Here is a 22040-nt window from a genome sequence, read left to right on the forward strand (position 1 = left end):
GTCACATGGCAAGTAGGACGGCGACCAACAGCCGATGGGCGAGATGTAGTGACACGAAACCACGCCCTGAGAAATTATCATACAGCGCAGGACACATACACGTTTTTGTGAGTATACAAGAGAAGTCAGGGGGTTCTATAACGATGTAGGGAATGCATAGCAGATGCTTAATAAGGAGATATTTTTTAGCTGCTATGCCATAAAATTGGTGACAGATTCCCTTTGATGCAAGAGCGCACTTCCTGAGATGAGGAGTAAGATCTTGGACGAGAGGGAGACCTGGAAGATGAGGTAATCTCGGTGTGGCAAGCCAGAAGGGTATGAGGCACTCACAGAGGCAGTAGGAGCTCGAGGGGTGGTAGCAGTCATTGGCAAACGCTCCACAAGAGTAACCACCAGCATCTTGGACACCAGGGATAGTTCAGCTACTGACTGGGTTAGATCACGAGCCCAAGCAGGCGAGGATATACTCTTCTGACATCACTGAGGTCCTCTGAGCAGCTATAAGCAGGGAGCGAGGCGGAGGAGTACATTACGTAGAGTAGGCCACCAATAGCCAGTGGAAAACATATCACAGCCTAAGCATGCATAATACATGACTAGTGTAGGCTGTGCCGATGGGCGTGTATGGTCTTCTCTGGACCAGGGCTTTAAGAAATATTGCTGAGAAGAACCACATATCAACCTCCAGATATCAACAGTCTACCCTGTCCGCGGTCCCATAAGAGCACCCCTATGTGGCTGGCGTCCGCTGTGCTCTGGTGAGTGACAGAAGCAGGACAGCATGAGTGAGGATCTTACACAGGCGCCGTGTGATATAGCGACGCAGGAAAAGGGGCGGGTGTCGGGAGGCGCTGCTGATATTTGTTAGGATGCGCCAATTGCCTGGGTTCAGTGGCTGTGTGAATTGGCCACATCACACTGGAGAATTTGACTGACCAGCAGCACGCCTGAGGATTAAATACAATGTTACTATGGTATCAGCAATGCCAGCCACACAGGACCATTGCGCCGGGGCAGAGAGGAGGTGCCGCCAAGCAATGGTCACCACGCAGTCCACCCTGCCTGACCCAGGTAGTCGCTCAACCCCAGTACAGAGAGTGTAGGGGACGATCCCTGAAGGCAAGCAGAGACCAAAACAGAACGCTGCACAGCATCGACTTGCCTACTGCGCCTGGCAGTAGCCTGGAAGAAATCATTACCAAAAGTTTATTACTCAATTTCTCAACAACTAGACCTCAGCTATGAGGCATACAGGTAAGAATATTTTTTTACAATTCTATCACCCGTATGCCCGTGGTAATAGGTTATATACGTCCCAGGGGGTGACAGATTCCCTTTAACTTTGTCAAATTATTGTGATTGGCTGGTCAAAATTCACTGGCCAATCACAGTGATCGCTGCCGCGGGGAAACTGTACAGCCCTGCGGGCCTGTCAGAGGCAGCAGTCAACTCCTCGGTCACAGCGTGATGCAGTACGGCGACCGGAACTAGTGGCGCCATACATGTGTGGCGGTTTCTATGGCGGATGTTGCGAAGGGGTTAACTAAAGCAATGTAATATAAAAATATTCTTTTAGAAAATAAATTTAGTCTTGAATTGTGTAGTCCGGAATAAAGTGGCATTTGAACCAAAGCACAACTACGGCTGGGTCCACACTGCGTTAGCAGCAGCCTGTTCAGCACGTACGCTAACGTTTACATCGCGCTAGCGCTGATAGAGCATCTGCTAGCTTTATCTGCGCTAGCAGTGACAGACCCGGAAACACTGCAGCCCGCGTCTCGGGTCCGTCACTCAATGACGGCACATCCCTAGCGCACACCCATTGTGGGCGTGCGCTAGCGATGCGTCCGACATTGCTTTCAATGGCGGCGTTAACGGCCAGCAGCTCCAATGAGGAGGAATGAGTCATTTGCTCTTTGGTAATTTTTTTTTTTTTTTTTACGGGATGCAGAATAAACATTTTATCAGTCTTATTTCCAATGAAAAAAAAAAACAAAACAAAGTGACTTAAAATAACACATTATGTATCTCCATATTTTCACACGGGGAAGCATGGCCAAGTTCTGAGTTCAAATCCCACAAAGGATAACATCTGCAAGGAGTTGGTATGTTCTCCCCGTGTTTTTGTGGGTTTCCTCTGGGTTATTCCACTTTCCTCCCACACTCCAAAGACATACTGATAGGGGACTCAGATTGTGAGACTCAATGGGGACAGTGATGTCTGTAAAGTGCTGCGGAATATGATGGCGCTGAACAGGTTAAATGCATGACATGTTTGCAGCAACAGACTGATCTTTCAGGTTTTCTGCAGTAAATTAAATGTCTTACTTTGTTCTTTGTCTAAATAGTGACTATATGCATGTGAAATGCTTACAAGTTTACCAGACTTGGAGATGCCATCATTAAACCCCACAGGACTGACAACACTGAACAAGAAGGGCACAACAGAGGAGCACCAGGAGCGCAGCCCCATGGGAACACTACAACCATAGGTTACTGTTTGTTTGGGAGACGCCTGGCATTAGACGTTGGCAAGGAGGCAGCAGTGTCCCTGTAAGGATTCCATGGAGGGAGACGCCAGCTGACAGCAGGCCCTGCACTCAGCAGAAAGAGGCTATTTGTGTAATGCAATGTTTGGAATCATCCCCATGTTCAGAGTCCGTCACTGAGACTATGCCAATGTACGTACATTAAAGCAGAGCCCTACAATTAATTCACTCTGAAACCAGCAGACACTTATTGGAACTTGCCGGGGTGATCTGGACTCATGAAAACTAAAATATAGCAATGGCATTAATAGCATTCAATCACACAATACTTAGGGGAGACATGGCAGGGAATTCTGGACAAGTGTGTCTGCATGATGTTAGGCTGAAACATTTTTTCTTTTAAAGGGAATCTGTCAGCAGGATCAACACTTTTACATCATCTATTTGGGCATGTAGGTCACAGGAAGCTGAATATTATGATACATTGATACCTGCAATCCGATGTCTTATTCCAGAGATAGCTACAATTTTCTTATATAAAAGGGACAGTTACCAGTGTGAGACATGTACCGACACAAAAGTAGAACTGAACTTTGCCTTCCTGCAAACAAATTTTGCAGCTCTCTGAGATCTGCTGTATTGTAACAATATTACAACCCTGTCTACCTGTGAGATGGAGGCTTAAGCTGAAAGGAACCTACGGATGTATCAGTTAGGCCGGGGTCATACTTGCGAGAAACTCACATGAGTCTCGCATCTCAATACCCGGCACTCGGACCGGAGCGCTCAGCTGCCTAGAAATACATGCAGCCGCACACTCCAGTCTTGCGTGTCGGCAGCAGTGCCGGGTATTGAGATGCGAGACTCGTGCGAGTTTTTCACAAGTGTGACCCCGGCCTTACAATCACACGCAACTCTGTCCAAGGACCCGTGGAAGCGCATCTGCGCAAAACGGCCGTCGTCCTCTCCTCACACTCACTTTTACCTGCCACCTCTCCACTGATATCTGTCACTGCATAAAGGTGAATAAAGGACATTGAATTCAGCATATTTGGGGTGAGTGCCACATTTCTTCTTATTTGACTTAGGGTATGTGTCCACGTTCAGGATTGCATCAGGATTTGGTCAGGATTTTATGTCAGTATTTGTAAGCCAAAACCAGGAGTGGAACAATTAGAGGAAAAGTATAATAGAAACATATGCACCACTTCTGCATTTATCACCCACTCCTGGTTTCGGCCTACAAATACTGATGGAAAATCCTGACCAAATCCTGATGCAATCCTGAACGTGGACACATACCCTTACAACTGTACTTTGGAATGACATCATTCATTTTATCATGTGATGCACTGGAAAGCGAAAGACAATTTCCAAGTGCGTTGAAATTGTAAAAACAATTCCACATTTGTTTTTACCATGCTCACTATATGGTAAAACTAACAGGACAAAAGGATTCTCCAGGACAGTATGATTATGTAAATACCAAACTTGTAGATTTTTTTTCAATTATTTTAAGTGGCGAAAAAAATTATTTTTAAGCTTGTGTTGCCATTTTCCAACACCCGCATCTTTTTCATTTTTCAGGATATAGGGCTGGGTGAGGGCTCATTTCTGGCGCCGTGAGCAGAAGTTTTCACTTATTCCATTTTGGTGTAGATGTAATGTTTTGATTGCCTCTTATTGTATTTTATTGCAATGTTGAAGCAGTCGAAAACTAATTCTGGCGTTTCTATCTAATTTCTCATTATACCTTTTACTGATTGGATTAATTTACTTAATATTTTGATAGGTTGGACTTTTTACAAACACATTGATACCAAATATGTGCATTTTTTTATGTTCAATCGGGCAAAAGGGAGATGATTTGATCTTTCGGACCCATCAGTGCCCGAGTAGCTCATCACAGCTGCACAGGTGGGGGGGGGGGAATGAAATGTCGCACCCCCTGCCGACAAGTGTTAACTGCCGATATTAAAGCCAACACCCACGGCTGTTAGAGGCAGAAGATGGCTGAGTAATTCAGCTAACAACAGCTGGGAAAGATGCGGGCTCAGCGTGAGAGCCCGCATCTCAGTCAGGGACATTGCATATGGTGTAACTATATGTCATATGTCGTGAAGGGGTTAACTGGGACATACACAATAAAACAAATGTGCTTTAATTTCCTATAACAGAGTCTTGTTTTTCCATGGTTTGCATTTTGGGGGAAAAGAAAATAGACCCATTTTTGTAATCCTGGACAAGCCCCTTTAGGGGACTAAACCCACCTAAAACATTTATCTCCCATTCTGTGGATAAGTATATGATCAGTTGTGGTCTGATCGTGGGAGAAGGAGCTTTATAACTTCCCTGGGTAATATACATATCACCCATAAGTGATCCCTGCGTCCGCCTCCCCCCACCCCCCATCCGTCCCCCCAGCAAAACATGTTCCGAAAGGGCCATTGACTATAATGGTGCCAACAGAATCATCGTGTACTCAGTCGTGCAAAATTTTCGGGCGTGTACGCCTACTGGAGGCTAACACTGTCTGGGTCTCCAGTAGGCATAGATGTCTGAAAATGATGCACTACTTAGCCCCTTCAGCTCATATGCCCCAATCACATATTGTTTGGGGGGGCTTCGGACACAAGCCCTTACGGGACCACTGAACGTGTGCATAAACGCAATGTGAAAGCCCCCTTAGGGTGTCTTCATATTTTCATTTGCCAGATAATATGCCATGGATTTCTACTAGAATACTAAAATTAGTCATGATCGGGGGGAGAACATATAGAAAAGGGTTACCATTCTGGCGAAACATGCGGTAAGAATTCCACTCCCAGAGCCTACATCCAGGGCTTTGGCACCATCATGTAACTGATCGTGGAGGAGTTCTAATGCATATGCGTGCTAAATAAAAAAAATATTGACATGTCAGCAATAAACAGTTTCTGCATTTCCAGTAGTGGTGACATTTTTCTTCACGTACAGCCACTAGACATAATAGTCAACGAGAAGCCTGTAGTGGCAATCCTGTATTCACATACTAGCCTGAACTGAAGTACGGCAGTATTGGCCACTTTAACGTAACCCTTCAGTTCTTTAGAGAAACATCATATTCTGTAGTTACTTCCTGACTGACTCACATTTACCCAGAGAGATGATTCTTCTTCACGGATTCCCAGCTCATACCAGGTTATGATGGGTATATATAGCCAGTGCCGACACCGCGGGAAGAGCGTTGGCATCGGAGGTAAGTATATAATACCTTGTGAGGGGATGGAGGGTGGTTACATATGGATTGAGAAAAGGTTGTTCCAAGTAGTGGACAACCCATTTCAATATTAAACGTCTAGCTCCCCGTCTATGAAGGATGCCTTGCCGTGGCAGATGGGCCCAGGAGATTTGGCCAATTTGAGAACTCACTACCTTAAAGGGAACCTGTCACCTGAATTTGGCGGGACCAGTTTTGGGTCATATGGGCGGAGTTTTCAGGTGTTTGATTCACCCTTTCCTTACCCGCTGGCTGCATGCTGGCCGCAATATTGGATTGAAGTTCATTCTCTGTCCTCCGTAGTACACGCCTGTGCAAGGTAATCTTGCTTTGCGCAGGCGTGCACTACGGAGGACAGAGAATGAACTTCAATCCAATATTCCGGCCAGCATGCAGCCAGCGGGTAAGGAAAGGGTGAATCAAACACCTGAAAACTCCGCCCATATGACCCAAAACTGGTCCCGCCAAATTCAGGTGACAGGTTCCCTTTAATTCTATAAATGTAGCCTAAATAGCATTAATACAGTTCAAAGCTCATCCATTCAATGCACATATACCTTATGGCAGTAAGTGGGCTGCGGTTGCCGGCATCAAACAGAAAAACGGCCCACACTGCGCTTGTATGTCCAACTGAAACACAACTTTGTCGGCAGGTCTCTCCAGCCATAGGATACAACAACTGGCTGGACAAGATACATAAGACAGCCGCAAATTATCTTACTAAACATGAATAAAATCCCACAAATAATAATACATACCATGTGAGGGGCGCTAATTGTTGCTTGATAACCTGTAAGAGGACAAAAATAAAAAAAACACATTTAATTTACACAGCTTTTACTCAGCATGACAGTCTGCATTACAGCGATAAGGAAGGTCATTTTTTATTTTATATGGCGCTACAATTAAAAATAAGCAGGACACCACATTTAACCTGACGTATGTAAATGCTGCAGAGCTCCTGAATCTGGCATTTTGTTCCTGTGCCGTTTCGCTCCTGAGATATGGCCACCTGTTCCCTGTTCATGAGATAGTCTTTTTAGTCAAGTGTAGTACAGTTCTTCTGATTTGAAGTGTCTCATACCTCGTGTGCAGGGCATTGAAGTACCTTAGGTATCCATGGTTACGACCACTAGCAAGATATTTATCTTGGTACTGTGTTAGGCTCTGTTCACATTTGCGTTGGGCGCAGCCGCGGCGACGCATGCGTCATGCGCCCCTATATTTAACATGGGGGCGCATGGACATGCGTTGTCTTGCGTTTTGTGACGCATGCGTCTTTTTTGGCGCAAGCGTCAGGGCGCAGAGGACGCAGCAAGTTGCATTTTTTTTGCGTCCAAAAGCAAGCCAAAAATGGACGCATGCATCACAAAACCATGCGGTTTTGCATGCGTTGTGTCGCCGACGCAACACACAACGCAAATGTGAACGTAGCCCTAGCCAGTAGACACAAAAATATTTAGAATTGAGAGTTCAAATTGCAAGCTTTCAAGACTACTCTGGTATCTTCATCAGGCATAGACTAAAAAAAATTCTGCAGAATTTGTATGTGATTCTTCAGAATTTGTTTTAGTCTTTGCCTGATGAAGAGATCTGTGTAGTCTCGAAAGCTTGCAATTTGTTACCATCTTTTCAGTTAGCCATTAAAAGGTATCAACCACTGAGGACTCTCAATTCTAAATATTTTTCCTAGTCTGCATACATTATCACTAGTTCTTTACAGTGTATACAATGCTCAAGAAGGTAAACATAGCAAACCATTGGCTCTGAGGGAAGTCAGTCTATGACAGCCAGCTCCCTGTCCCCAAGAGCTGCACAATCTCATGCACGCTGCTTACTCTGCACTGACGTTTTAGAACATCAGTGCAGAGTAATGTGTGGACTGCCTAGACGTTTATAATCTACTAGATGGTGGCCCGATTCAAACGCATCGGGGATTCTAGAATATGTATGTATATATGTATATAGCAGGCACATAGTATATAGCACAGGCCACGTAGTGTATATAGGAGTACTACGTGGCCTGTGGTATAAACCATGTGGCTGCTATATACATACATACATATTGTAAATATCCGATGCGTGAATATAGGCCACGCAGTAAATAACACTGCCCACGTAGTATGTAACACTGGCCACGTAATATATAACACAGCCCACGTAATATATAGCACAGCCACGTAGTATATAACACTGCTCACGTAGTATATAACACTGCCCACACAGTATATAGCAGCCATGTAGTATATAACGCAGCCCAAGCAGTATAGAACACAGCCCACATAGTATCTAACACTGGCCAGGTAGTATATAGCAGCCACACGGTATCTAACACAGCTCACGTAGTATATAGCAGTGCGGGCACCATATCCCTGTTAAAAAAAATAATTAAAATAAAAAATCGTTATACACTCACCCGCCGGCGGGATCCAGCGAACCTCTGGCGATGCGCGTGCGGCTGCCACCATCTTTCGTTCCCAGGATGCATTGCGAACGTACCCAGATGACTTAGCGGTCTCACGAGACCGCTAAGTCTTCTGGGTAATTTCGCAATGCATCTCTGGAAATGGAGGCTGGGGCAGGAGGGAGCGCATCGTCGGACTACGGAAGGTGAGAATAGCAGGTTTTGTTTGTTTTTTTTATTATTTTTAACATTAGATCTTTTTACTATTGATGCTGCATAGGCAGCATCAATAGTAAAAACTTGGTCACACAGGGTTAATAGCAGCGGTTACGGAGTGCGTTACCCGCGGCATAACGCGGTCCGTTACCGCTGGCATTAACCCTGTGTGAGCGGTGACTGAAGGGGAGTATGCGGGCGCCGGGCACTGACTGCAGGGGAGTAGGGAGGGACTAATCGGACTGTGCCCGTCGCTGATTGATCGCGGCAGCCATGACAGGCAGCTGGCAAGACCAATCAGCGATGCGGGATTTCCGTGACGGAAGTTGCCGACAGAAAGACAGACAGACGGAAGTACCCCTTAGACAATTATATATATAGATGGGCACTCCAGAAGTAGGTAATGGGGTATTTTCATTATGCACATTTACAATAAATCAACAGAACATTATTAGATGTACATGTCCCACATCTGGGACACACTTTTCTTGAAAATGGAGAGCTGACTTGTGAACAAGGTGGTAGTTATGGATTCACTCCAATGAGAGATCTGAGAATAGACTATTTCTTAAGACAGAAACAGATCCCACTTGAGACTTCCATCTTAGACCTTTATGAATATACGATTCATGCCTGAAATAAGGATACCCCATTATCATTGCCTCTTTTAATGTATATGTGATTAAATGATTTGTAATTAGATACATTTATTTTTGCTTATATTAGCGCCATTATGTTCCACAGCGTTTTACAGACATTATCCCGACTAACTAAATATCCTACTCCATAGTGCGGGAAAAAGGCAGAGTACCCAGAGAAAACGCACACAGACAGAATAAAACTCACACAAACATGGAGAACAAACCAAAGTACCCAGAGGAAATGCAAACAAACAGAGAACATAACCAGAGCGGCCAGGGGAAACCCACACAAACAAATCCGGACAACTCTGATGAAACCCACACAAACGGAGAGCAAATCCAGTGTGCTCAGAGGAAACCCACACAAACAGAGAGAATACCACCAGAGTGCCCAGAGGAAACCCACACAAACACCGGGAGAACAAAACCAGAGTGCTGACAGGAAACCCACACACACAGGGGGAATAAATCAGAGTGCCCAGAGGAAACCCACACAAACACAGGGAGAACAAACCAGAGTGCCCAGAGGAAACCCACACAAACACATGGAGAACATACCAGAGTGCCCAGAGGAAACCCACACAAACACATGGAGAACAAACCAGAGTGCCCAGAGGAAACCCACACAAACGCAGGGAGAACATAACCAGAGTGCCCAGAGGAAACCCACACAAACACAGGGAGAACATAACCAGAGTGCCCAGAGGAAACCTACACAAACACAGGGAGAACATAACCAGAGTGCCCAGAGGAAACCCACACAAACACAGGGAGAACAAAACCAGAGTGCCCAGAGGAAACACACAAACACAGGGAGAACAAACCAGAGTGCCCAGAGGAAACCCACACAAACACATGGAGAACAAACCAGAGTGCCCCGAGGAAACCTACACAAACGCAGGGAGAACATAACCAGAGTGCCCAGAGGAAACCCACACAAACACAGGGAGAACATAACCAGAGTGCCCAGAGGAAACCCACACAAACACATGGAGAACAAACCAGAGTGCCCAGAGGAAACCTACACAAACGCAGGGAGAACATAACCAGAGTGCCCAGAGGAAACCCACACAAACGCAGGGAGAACATAACCAGAGTGCCCAGAGGAAACCCACACAAACGCAGGGAGAACATAACCAGAGTGCCCAGAGGAAACCCACACAAACACAGGGAGAACATAACCAATGACATTTGTAGCAATTATCAAAGTTAAAAGCAAAAGTTGTCTTACCTATTGATTGCGGAGAGTCCATATAAGGATTGCATTTTGCATAATGTTTGCGGTCAGTAGCCAACATGACTTCATACACTTTGTCTGATTTTATAATAGCATTTTCTGAAGAAAAAAAAAATATATATTTTTTTAGAACAGTTGCAATCATTCCGCAGAGGAAATAAAATACATACTTATTAAAGGAGTTTCGTGATTTTTTTAAAGGTTATGCCACTTTCTAATATGATTTGTGTTTTCATTTCTCAGCACCTACAATTTATAGTTAATGGGAATGTTTTTTGCCACCAGTGACATAAATCCACAGACAAGCACAAATCTCATTCCGGTGTGAAATTGGTCTGTGTACCAGCAGAAAAGCCTCCGCTGTATATTACATCTTTACTTTTTCACACTCAGGTTATCAACAAAAGTTGTTGTTTTTTTTTAAATATTAAAAATGATTATTACTGCCATACTGTGAGAGCTGTGTACAAGAATGTCATCCATATGCAGCATTCGCCAGATGCATCAACAGACCTGACGGTACAAACGTATTTATATATACATATAACGGAGGTTAGCAGGGGACTAAGGCCTCAACTTATCATTTGTGGGGTTGATTTTTAAGTCACTTTTTTGTCTTGTGCTATTCATTGGAGTTTGTTGCACCAAAATCTTCAAAATTGTGCATATTGTTCATTAATTTTGATTATATGTATATATGTATGTATGTATGTATGTATGTATGTATGTATGTATGTATGTATGTATGTATATATATATATATATATATATATATATAAATTAAAGGAAGAATTAGGTGTAAATAAGACACGGGGGTGGGGAGGATCATCACAAACTAGACTAAAGACCAGACACGAATTCAATAAATGAATTGGACCCTATATTTTTTATGTAGTGATGCTGCATTCATACATAAAATATACAGATGAGTGGCATGGGTCATGTGCACACTATTTTCTGGCATATACATTCATGGCATGCAGCAAATTCCATCTAAAGATCTGAAAAACGGGTTTCGCATGGAACTCCAGTGGTTCGGCAAAATCATAGTCAACTGTAATTTTGTGCCTGACTCAAAACGGTGCAAACTACCAAAATAGCGGTCGGAGACTGAGGTGAGCGGTCTCTGTCTGTCTCATTATAATAAGGGGTTTTGTCAGGATTTCCAGCCAAATCCTGTTTTAATAGTGTCAAAAAAGTGTGGCCTGAACGTAATGTGAAACATAGCCCAAATCATTAAAACCAGTAAAAAACTAAGGAAAAAATATGAAAAGTTACTTTTGCCCAAAAAGTATTTCTGAAACTCAGTCTTAGTGCAATAATAAGCTATGAGAAAGATGGCAGGGAGAATGCGGCCCTTTTTCAGAGGCCGATAGGTGGAAAATACAAAGATGAGTCCTAGAATATTCCCTTTATGATCTCAATATATGCTGGTATAGGGCTCGTCTAGATCACCACTCAACTGTTTCATTTTGAAGACTACCTTTTATTAATGTGCGACTTTCATTTAAAGGGAACCTGTCACCCCGTTTTTTCAGTTTGAGATAAAAAAATACCATTAAATAGGGCCTGAGCTGTGCGTTACAATAGTGTAAGATCTGGGGGAAGAAACAGTGATGTCACCATGCCCATTTGACCAGATCAGCCTGACAGCCTGATTGACAGGCGAAAACGGCGACTTTGGTAACGTATTTCGGCAGCATAGGTGGGGAATCAGGGTACACAAAATACACTATTGTAACGCACAGCTCAGGCCCTATTTAATGGTATTTTTATCTCAAACTGAAAAAACGGGGTGACAGGTTCCCTTTAAGAACAGGCATCGGCATATGCAGAAAGTTGTCCCAATATTGCCTAGCAGAAGTCACCTCCGAACTTCTATGTTGTAGGACCTAAGCATGCTGTGCGACTTCCCACCACCTTCCACTGCCGCATTTCCCATCACCGTTTTGTGCAACTGCAGCTTGCGCTTTAAGACCGCTATTGACTGCTAATGTTATTGCAGCAGTTACTGATCGGTAAGAATGGTTTCACAATTTATATATACACAAACCGCAATGCTCGGACCAACTGCAGGTCTCCTGGATCGAACTAACAACCTCATGTCAAACGTTCAGATCAGAAGACCCATGGTTGGCTCTGGCATTGAGGACCATATATGAAATGCCCTATTATTGATAAAATGAATGAGATGTTCTTCTGCAAGTGATCCCTTGACACAGTTCTCCATATTCACCTTGTCATTAGAAAACACTAAGAATAGGAATCTTAAAAGGTTAGTCCATTCTTGTCTACCAGGAGTCCACTCCTCCCCGCCCTCCCACATGCCTGAGTAACAGTTTAAGTATTATATAAATTGCATAAGCCATTGAATAATGTCAACAGTTGTTGGATATCCAAGTGCTCTTGGGAGTCGAGCTAACCTTTTGTCAGTTCTGTAAATTACTGGCCCGAGAGGTGGAGAGTTAGTGGCCCTCAAGAATACACCAGATTGAACTATCAGCATAAGACTTCCCACACCCATTAGATAAGCAGTACAACTTTTTTGTCTTTTGCTAGTAGGGTTACGGAGGATAGAATATCATATTTAAGGGATTTTCTAACTTACAAATGTCACCCATCCAGCTAATCCTTTTGGGGGATATCTCCTTTAGGCTGTGTGCTCACCGTGAGCTTTTGGTGAGTTTTGGCGCTGTGTATTTTTACTCCATCAAAAACGCAGCGTCTTACAGTTCCAGACTAGTGGATATGATTTATAGAAATCTCCTGCCCACTGCGCTCCTTTACTACTCCACATAATCTGACCTGCGGTGCGCGTTTCATATCCGTAACATGTCACTTTCTCTTGCGGGTATGCCGATATTTATGTGCAGATTTTCCCCTTAGACTTGCATTAGGTGCGAAAAATCTACAGGTCAAAAACGCTCTTGCATTTGTGTGCCTTTCTGTGGCGGAAACACACCAACAATGCATGTAATCCAAACGACTGTATCAATAAAAGTTGTTAAAGCCAAATATCAAAAAGTATTTTAAAAGTAGCCATAGTTAAAGAATGACACACCAAAAACACGATCAAAAAGGCAAGTAACACAATGGACATAATAGTTGAAGAAATTCTCATAAAAAATGCACCAAAAGTCATGAGAACATAAGAGTATGTGCTCACACATCTGGCGTACCTAAGGAGTTGGGCCGGGGGAAGACGCCTCGGAAGACACCAGTGTCTTTTGTTCTGAAATATCTTTTTGACGTCTTTTGGATTAAGGATTTATTTTTGTTTTTTGTCTTTTTAGAAATTGATCTAAACCATTGCACAGCTTCGAAGAGGAAGCAACTTGAAGAATGGTCAAGTCACTTTACTTGTTTCATGGCTTTTGAAGCGGTTCAAGGAGGCTTGAAGGACTGAACATGTGCAAAGCAAGTCGTCCGGTCGTTGGTGTGCATACGTTCATTCTTTTTAGCATTCTTTAAGCGCTTTTTCAGGCGGGTTTCAGGTAGAATCCAGATAAAAAAGATGTTTGAACATAGCCTTAGGGCTCATACTCACCTGCGAGAAACTCGGATGAGTCTCGCACGGCAATCCCCGACACTCAGATCGGAGCATGCGGCCGCATAGGAATACATGCAGACACACGCTCCACTCCTGAGTGCCGGGGATTGCCGTGCGAGACTCATCCGAGTTTCTCGCAGGTGAGTATGAGCCCTTAGGGTGGTTTTCAAGCAGGCATTTTATTTGTGCTCAGTTCTTACTCTTTTAATGCATTTTTGGATACTTAGCATTTTTTCTCCCAACAGCAGTATATTACAGATGTTACTTTTTCATGTCATTTCCTGCATGAAATAATTTGTATTTCTATAGTGCCAACATATTCGGCAGCACTTTACATTTCAGAGGGAACAATAACGGCAGAGAATGTAGAAAAAGAACTCCTCCTAAGGAACTTGTAGAAAGAAACCCAAACTCTGAAAATCGGGGTATTAGATCGCCATACCTGTGTAATAATCCTACATTATAAACAGGTGCTATTAATATATTCCCTTGTTGCATTGGATCAGCAGCCGGTCTACCGGGAATTCCACACTCCTAAGTATGAAATGCGAGGAGAACATCCAAGCTTTTTTTTTCCTACGTGGTTGTAGATTGAGTGACCCGATGAAGTTGGGTTTTGTTATCTTATGCTTCCTTTCTATTATTTTAGTATGGCGAAAGAAAGCTGGAGAAAATGAGCTTACTGTGCAGAATCCAGCTGTGTTCCAAAACATGGTCGGCAGTGGTGGCCTACCCTGGGTTTCTGAAAGCCGGCGTTATTCCCATTGCCCACGCATAGCTGGCAGAACACACAAGTCTTTCTTTTTATTACTCTTGATGAGCTGTCACACAATAAATGTATATATAATGCTCTTAAAGGGAACCAGTCATGTCCTTTTTGTGTATTAAACTGCCCCTAGTGTGTTGTTAGTGACGCAATCTGCATCACAGTCATGGTCCTATTCAAAATTATTCACACCCACCGCATAGTGATTGATTGCAGTGACTGGACTGACGTCACGGCAAGGGCTCAGAAATACCGCGCTTGCGCACTGCCCATTGGCTCCCCAGGCATGTGCACTGAATCTGGGTGTATGTCCCCAGCTTCTTTTCATGTGTGCGCAAGCAAATATGGTGTTTATAGCGTTCCGAAGTTGCCCAGTGCCCGACCTGAGAGCACCACCGCTAGGAGAAAATTAACTTTATTCCTTCCGGAATCCTCGGGATTTCAGTCATCCGGGGGGGCGGCTGGCCGGCGCGGCTTCAATAAACGCTCAGTACATAGTGATTGGTGGCTGTAACCACACCCCGGCAGTGACTGGCAGCTGGCTCTAAAGCTCAGCTGACTATCAGTCAGTGCAGGACCTCTGTTGCAGCCGTCACTGACTTTAGACTGAGCGGTGACAAAAGGCACGTGGGCCCACCTCAGTGACTGAAAGCCCAAGGCTGTCAGTAGTAAGGTTCATTTCCTCCTGGCAGCGGGGCTCTCAGTGCAGACACCAGGCAGCTTCAGAATGCCATTGACCTACATATTAACCCCATATCTGCAGGTTAAGAGAAAACCTTATGCGACAAATTATCACAATGGTACTGTATGTTGCGAGTCATGACAACCTTTGCTACATAGGTTGCATACATAGTAGCCTGTAAGTCATCGCAATGAGGGTTATGCGAGGGGTAATAGGGTACACTCTGCTCTTTAATACATCCAATTAGAAACTCCATTATACTTTGCGTGCTCCTATTCTGTTTTTCTGTCCTCTTGACTACTAGGCATACAGATCAACCTGACCGATTGGCTGTAATGAGCCCATATTCATGTAGGAGTTCCGAGACTCTAAGACAAGATTGTAGCAAGGAACACATCTCAACACAATATGGAAATTCACATAGCAGTACCTTGTTGGCTCCTTTCATTGATACTTACATGCTCATATCAACAGTAATGGATACCCACTCAAATATTCACTAGTGTGCTGCACACTGAGCTCCTTGAATGTTTCTTACATTGAAGATGACCTAAAAAGTTGGGAGCCATGAGAAGCCGCCTGAGGGCACTCAGGAATCGGTTATATCTATGCTGTATGCACTCCAATTTACAGGCGGCAATACAGCAAGGACCTCCTTTATCTTCAGCACTGTCGCTACGCACCGGTAAGTCACACTGGAGGTCCACCACAGATCTGTACAGAAATGGACGTTCTGGACTTCTGACCGGCAGGTCTAGATTGAGGAGCATATTAACCCGGGGCTGGAAGCAGAGCAGGAAGGGACTAGATGCACATGTGAGATTTCAGCCACACTGAGCTGGCAATTGGTAAGAAGGAAAGGCCATATAAGCACAAGTACACTTATAGCCCACTGAGGCTGTGGTGGACATTTATTATTAGTGTCAGAAAATCCATTCATTTGCGAGCATGGTCGTATTTTGGTTCCGAGTGCAATCCGACAAAACATTGAATGACACTCAGACAATGTTTTTCTATGGGGCTGTGCACGTCAGATTTTTGTTCTTCAGATGGCGCTGATCCGTGGAAGAAAAAAATAAAATAAACATTCCTGACTGTCCAAGTTTGGTCCGAAATTCACATTGCTCTCGCCATATAAGTCAATGAGTGTGTAGAAAACCAAGGACTGCACTTGGATGACACCTCAGTGCAGTCCGTTTTCCATGGACTTACAAAAGAAAAAAAAAAATGGAGAATTTTTGTTTTCTCCATCTTCTCATCCAAGAAAAAGAGATCAAACTATGTTCACACTGTGATCAAACTCTGATCATTGAGATTTGCGTAACTGGCCCAATTCTCTTGGATAAGAGAATACGCGCCCTGAAAAAAGAAAATCCAGAACTGCCAATTCTTTTACAAAAACAGACAGGTCTCCACAAAAATAGTGGTTTAGAAAGTGGCACTGGGGGAAATGGAAAAAGCCGGATTACGTACCGGTAATGCTCTTTTAATGAGTCCACGACAGCACCCCACATGAGAGAGAGGGATCCGCCCATAGGAACAGGAAACCTACAGAATAAAAGGAGGCGGTCCCCTCTCCTCCTCAGTTTAGTTACAGAGTATAAAAAGGGGAACCGCAAAAGTGTTAGTATTCATTCTCATTCAGTCACATAAATTTCTTAACTCTATACAACCATTATTTGTGACCTTAAAGGAAAGAGCTGTGCATAATTTAGGGAGGGTAATACATGGGTGCTGTCGTGGACTCATTAAAAGAGCATTACCGGTACGTAATCCGGCTTTTTACCCTTCGCCACGACAGCACCCCACATGAGAGATTTTCAGAGAGTCATTATTTGGGTGGGATTACTGTATTAAGAACAGCTCTACCAAAGGTCAGATCAGAAGACGTGGACAGATCAAGTCTATAATGGTTGTAGAAGGTAGAAGGTGTAGACCAAGTTGCAGCCTTACATATTAAATGGATCGGTACATCTGCTTGTTCCGCCCAGGAGGAAGCCATGGCTCGTGTTGAGTGCGCTTTTATACCCACTGGAGGAATCTCGCCTTTTGACGTATAGGCCAAGCAGATAGCCTCTCTGATCCACCGAGATATGGTAGCTCTCGTGACCCCATGTCCTTTCTTGTGGCCCTGAAAGGAGATAAACAGAGCCCTACTCTCCCTCCATGTCTGACACCTTTCTATATAAGTCAGGATGGCTCTTCTGACATCTAAGGTGTGGAACTTATGATGTTCTGGAGTTACAGGTGAATCAAAAAAGGAAGGGAGAAATATTTCTTGTGACCTGTGGTAGGTGGACGCTACCTTAGGGAGGTATGAGGGGTCTGGTTTCAGGACTATCCGATCATGAAATATCAGTAAGAAAGGTGGGTCTACTGATAGGGCCTGGATGTCACTAACCCGTCTAGCTGAGGTTAGGGCTACTAGTAAGGCTACTTTATATGTTAGGATTTTTAAAGGTATTGAATCTAATGGTTCAAATGGAGAGCTTGTTAAGGCCTCTAATACTAGATTTAAATCCCACGGAGGTAGACGGGGAATATGGACCGGTTTACTACGTTCACAAGATTTTATGAATCTGGAGATCCACCTATTAGCTGCTATATTGCATCCATATAGGGCTCCTAATGCCGAGACCTGAACTCTTAAGGTATTTACAGATAGTCCTAACTCTCGGCCTTTTTGCAAGAACTCTAGGATAGGTGTGAGTGGAACTTGCTTAGTGAACGGTACCGTGTAGAAGTCTAAAAATTTATTCCATACCCTACTATATATTAGGGTGGTAGATCTTTTCCTGCTCAATAAGAGGGTGTTTACTAGTTCTGTTGAGAACCCTCTGGAACTTAATAGTTGCCTCTCAAATTCCACGCCGTCAAGTGAAGACCTTTCACTTGCGGGTGGAAAAAGGGGCCTTGGTACAGCAGCTCCTTGTCTGATGGGAGGATCCAAGGATCGCATAGGCACATGGTCTGGAGACAAGAGAACCATGGTCTTTTCGGCCAGAATGGTGCAATGAGGATTACTCTTGCCTGTTCCCTCCTGATCTTTCTGATCACTAGAGGAATCAGAGACATTGGAGGAAAGGCATATGCCAGTCTGAACCGCCAAGGATGGTGGAGAGAGTCCAACATATCTGGGTGATCCCTGGTGTTCAGGGAAGCGAACCTTTGTACTTGCCGGTTGTCTCTTGTGGCAAATAGGTCGATTTGTGGTATCCCCCATGCTTCTGTTATCCTTCTGAATATGGATTTGTTTAAGGTCCATTCTCCTTGACGCAACTCGTTTCTGCTGAGGTAGTCTGCCCTGATGTTCTCTACACCTTTGATGTGCAGGGCTGTTAAGGATGTTAGATGAGCCTCTGCCAGCTGAAAGATGTTTGCAGCTATGGTCATCAGACTTCCTGACTTTGTACCACCCTGACGGTTCAAGTATGCCACTGCGGTGGAATTGTCTGAGTAAATTCTTACATTTGTTCCATGAATCTGCGGAAGAAAATGATATAAGGCACATTCTATTGCTTTTAACTCCTTCCAGTTGGAGGAACATATTAATTCTGTCTGATCCCAAGTATTTTGGGCCAGATTGTCTTCCATATGTGCTCCCCACCCAATAGGGCTGGCGTCGGTGGTAATTATTTTAGACGGGTCTATTATCCATGGCACACCCCGTGATAGGTGGTCCATGTCTAGCCACCAGGATAGCGATTCTAAGACATTACTGGAAAGAGTTATTCTACTTTCTAAATAACCGTCTTTCCCCTGAGCCGACAATACTTCGTACTGCAATTGACGGGTATGGAATTGTGCCCAAGGTACAGCAGGGATACATGATGATAATGACCCCAGTAAGGACATGGCCTTTCTTAGTGTCATGTAGGGTTTGCGTATTGCGTCTGATACCTTTGATTGTATAGTCAACCTCTTTGACTGAGGAAGAAAGCATTTCTGACTTACGGAGTCTAGCTGGATTCCTAGAAATGTCTGAACGGTTTCTGGATTCAGCCGAGATTTTTCGAAGTTGACGATCCAACCTAACTCCTGTAGGGACGAGATCGTATTAGATAAACGAGTTTTACATTGAAGTGCAGAGCTTCCTACCACTAGAAAGTCATCTAGGTAGGGTATTATCAAGGTATCTCGTTGGCGTAGATGAGCCATCACTTCTAGTATCACCTTAGTGAAGACGCGGGGAGCCATAGAAAGCCCAAATGGCATTGCAACATATTGAAAGTGACGAACCTTTCCCTCCAGGGTGACTGCTACCCTTAGGTACTGCTGATGTTCGGCATGTATGGGAAGATGGTAATAGGCGTCCTTTAAGTCTATTCCGGCCATGACACACCTAGGGAATAAGAGTTTTATGGTAGAACTAATGGATTCCATTTTGAAGGTATGATTACGCAGGAAAGAATTTAATTTTTTAAGATTTATGATGGTTCTAAATGAACCATCTGGTTTATTAATCAGGAATAAAGGGGAGTAGAACCCTTTCCCTTTTTGATCCTGGGGAACTTCAATCAGGACTTTCTTAGATAGAAGAGATAGGATCTCTATTTCTAGAGCCCTCTGTTGGTCCTGACCTTTTGGAGATGTTATTATGAAGGAATCCCAAGGGATTCGATCAAATTCTAATTTAAGGCCGTATTGCACAATGTCCAGAATCCACTGGCTGGATGTTATCTGTCCCCATTGGGGAAGAAAAAATTTTAATCTGCCGCCTACTTCCTGGTTAGCGGTATTTACGTCTCGGATTATGGGACCCGCTAAAAAAGGCACCTTTTTGCTTTGGGTCCTTCGACTCCCATCGCTCTCTTTGTTCAAGCGGCTTGTTCCTAGTAAAGGGGCGTCTCCTGAAGGCTCTCCTGTAGGATGGAAGATACTGGTTAGGGAAGCCTTTCTTCCTTTCACCTGCTTTATTCAGGAGTTCATCCAGCGTCTTCCCAAAAAGGAACTCACCCTGACAGGGAATCGCACAAAGTTTTGCTTTAGCTTGTGCGTCCCCCTTCCAATTCTTTAGCCAGAGTGCACGCCGGGCTGTGTTGACTAGGCCGGCTGACCTGGCTGCAAGACGTAGCGAGTCCACTGAGGCATCAGCTAGGAATGCTACTGCTTCTTTAATTTGAGGCAATTTCAGCAGGATAGATTCCCTCGAAGTTTTGCCTCTAATCTGTTCCTCCAATTGCTCCGTCCATACTAGTAGAGATCTTGCAGTACAGGTACTAGATATGGCGGGCCTGAACGCCCCCGTATTGACTTCCCATGACCTCTTTAGTAAAGCTTCTGCTTTACGGTCCAGCGGGTCTGTTAGGACCCCTGAATCCTCCACTGGTAGGACCGACTGTTTGGTTGTGGAGGCTACCGCAGCATCAACTTTTGGCACCTTTGACCAGGTGTTTAGGTCTTCATCGCTGAAGGGATAGCGCCTTTTAGAGGATGATGGTAAAAACCCTCTATTCTGCTTGTCCCACTCCTTTTTGACAATATCTTTGATGGTTTGTATGACGGGGAAGGACCTACGTTTCTTCTGTCCTAACCCCGCAAACATTATGTCCTGTGCTGATTTCTTTTCTTTCCCATCTGGGCACCCCATCGTGCTCCTGACAGATTTTATTAAATTGTCCACATTACTGTTGGGAAGACAAAGTCCCCCTTCAGTCTCGGATGAGCTCGGCTGAGATCCCTCTTCGTCTGAAGAAATACATACACCCTCTGACTCCGAACTAACCGGAGACCGGGACCTGCTAGGCTGACGGGTACTGGCGCTACTTGTCTGCGCCAAACCCTGCATCTCTTCTCGGATAATAGCTCTGACATCTGAGGGAGTCATGATATTTTCCTGCCGTAGAGTTTGCATGATACACTCTGCACACAGTTTTTTGGCATAATCATCCGGGAGGGGCTGCGTACATAAAGCACACTCTTTATGCTTAGATTTGTGTGTCCTTTTCTTAGTCTAGAGGAAGGATACAGGAGGAACATATATCAGCATATAGGAAGAGACTCTTTCAAAAACTCACCCAGTGAAGCTGACAGGTACCGGTTCTGGAGGCGGAATTCGTTTGGTGGTAGAACTCTTCTCTGGAGGTCGGCCACCACTCTTTGTGCTGCTCCTCGTGCTTCTCTCCCTGCTGGGAGAGCGCTGTTGCACTGCGGGCAGGTGCGCTTCGTCGGCCGGTGAAGCCATTTCACACACACCGGCCCGACGCTAGCGCTGCATTTTTAAACTTGCCGCCCATTCTCCTGCCTCCCCGGACCAACCCGGAAGTGCTCCCGCGACTTCCGGGTTAGACGCGCCGCTCTCACCACCATGCGGCCGCCAGAGGCTATTAAGCCGGCCGCTGCAGCGCGCGCGTCCTCACAGTGCCGGCCGGACCTACGGTGACCGGACCCGGACCGTGGATGTTTGGCCAGACGAGGGGGGAGGCTGCAAGCAGGGGCTCCCCCGCCGCTGCTTCTGGTACCGCAGCCCCTGCCGTTCCCACAGAAACCGGCGCAGGCGGGTGCATGGCCCAGGGATCCTCTTCATCTGTAGGTAAGCCGGGTCCCTGTAGGAACAGGAAACCTAAACTGAGGAGGAGAGGGGACCGCCTCCTTTTATTCTGTAGGTTTCCTGTTCCTATGGGCGGATCCCTCTCTCTCATGTGGGGTGCTGTCGTGGCGAAGGGTAAAAAGAGGAAATGCTGATGCATTTAGATAAGGCAATGTAAAAAAAATATATTTTTTTTTGTTTATGTAAAAACAGTAAATTTTTCTGCTAGAAAGCCAAAGTTGTCGCTCATCTAAAGCGATTTAG

The 22040-nt window shown here is 44.7% G+C and overlaps 1 protein-coding gene across 3 annotated transcripts in view; it reads right to left on the reverse strand.

Moving 5' to 3' along the window:
- Nucleotides 1-22040, reverse strand: part of PCMT1 (protein-L-isoaspartate (D-aspartate) O-methyltransferase) — a 56615-nt gene that overhangs the window by 32184 nt on the left and 2391 nt on the right. For all 3 annotated transcript variants that reach the window (XM_069725929.1, XM_069725928.1, XM_069725930.1), the window contains exons 2-4: nucleotides 10244-10348; nucleotides 6510-6541; nucleotides 5283-5387 (exon numbers count right to left, since the gene is read on the reverse strand). In XM_069725929.1, coding sequence (XP_069582030.1) covers nucleotides 5283-5387; nucleotides 6510-6541; nucleotides 10244-10348 — 242 coding nt within the window. The remainder of the gene's footprint in view (nucleotides 1-5282; nucleotides 5388-6509; nucleotides 6542-10243; nucleotides 10349-22040) is intronic.

The sequence above is a fragment of the Ranitomeya imitator genome, chromosome 5, assembly GCF_032444005.1.
Source record: "Ranitomeya imitator isolate aRanImi1 chromosome 5, aRanImi1.pri, whole genome shotgun sequence".
In the NCBI taxonomy this organism is placed as follows: Eukaryota; Metazoa; Chordata; class Amphibia; order Anura; family Dendrobatidae; genus Ranitomeya; species Ranitomeya imitator.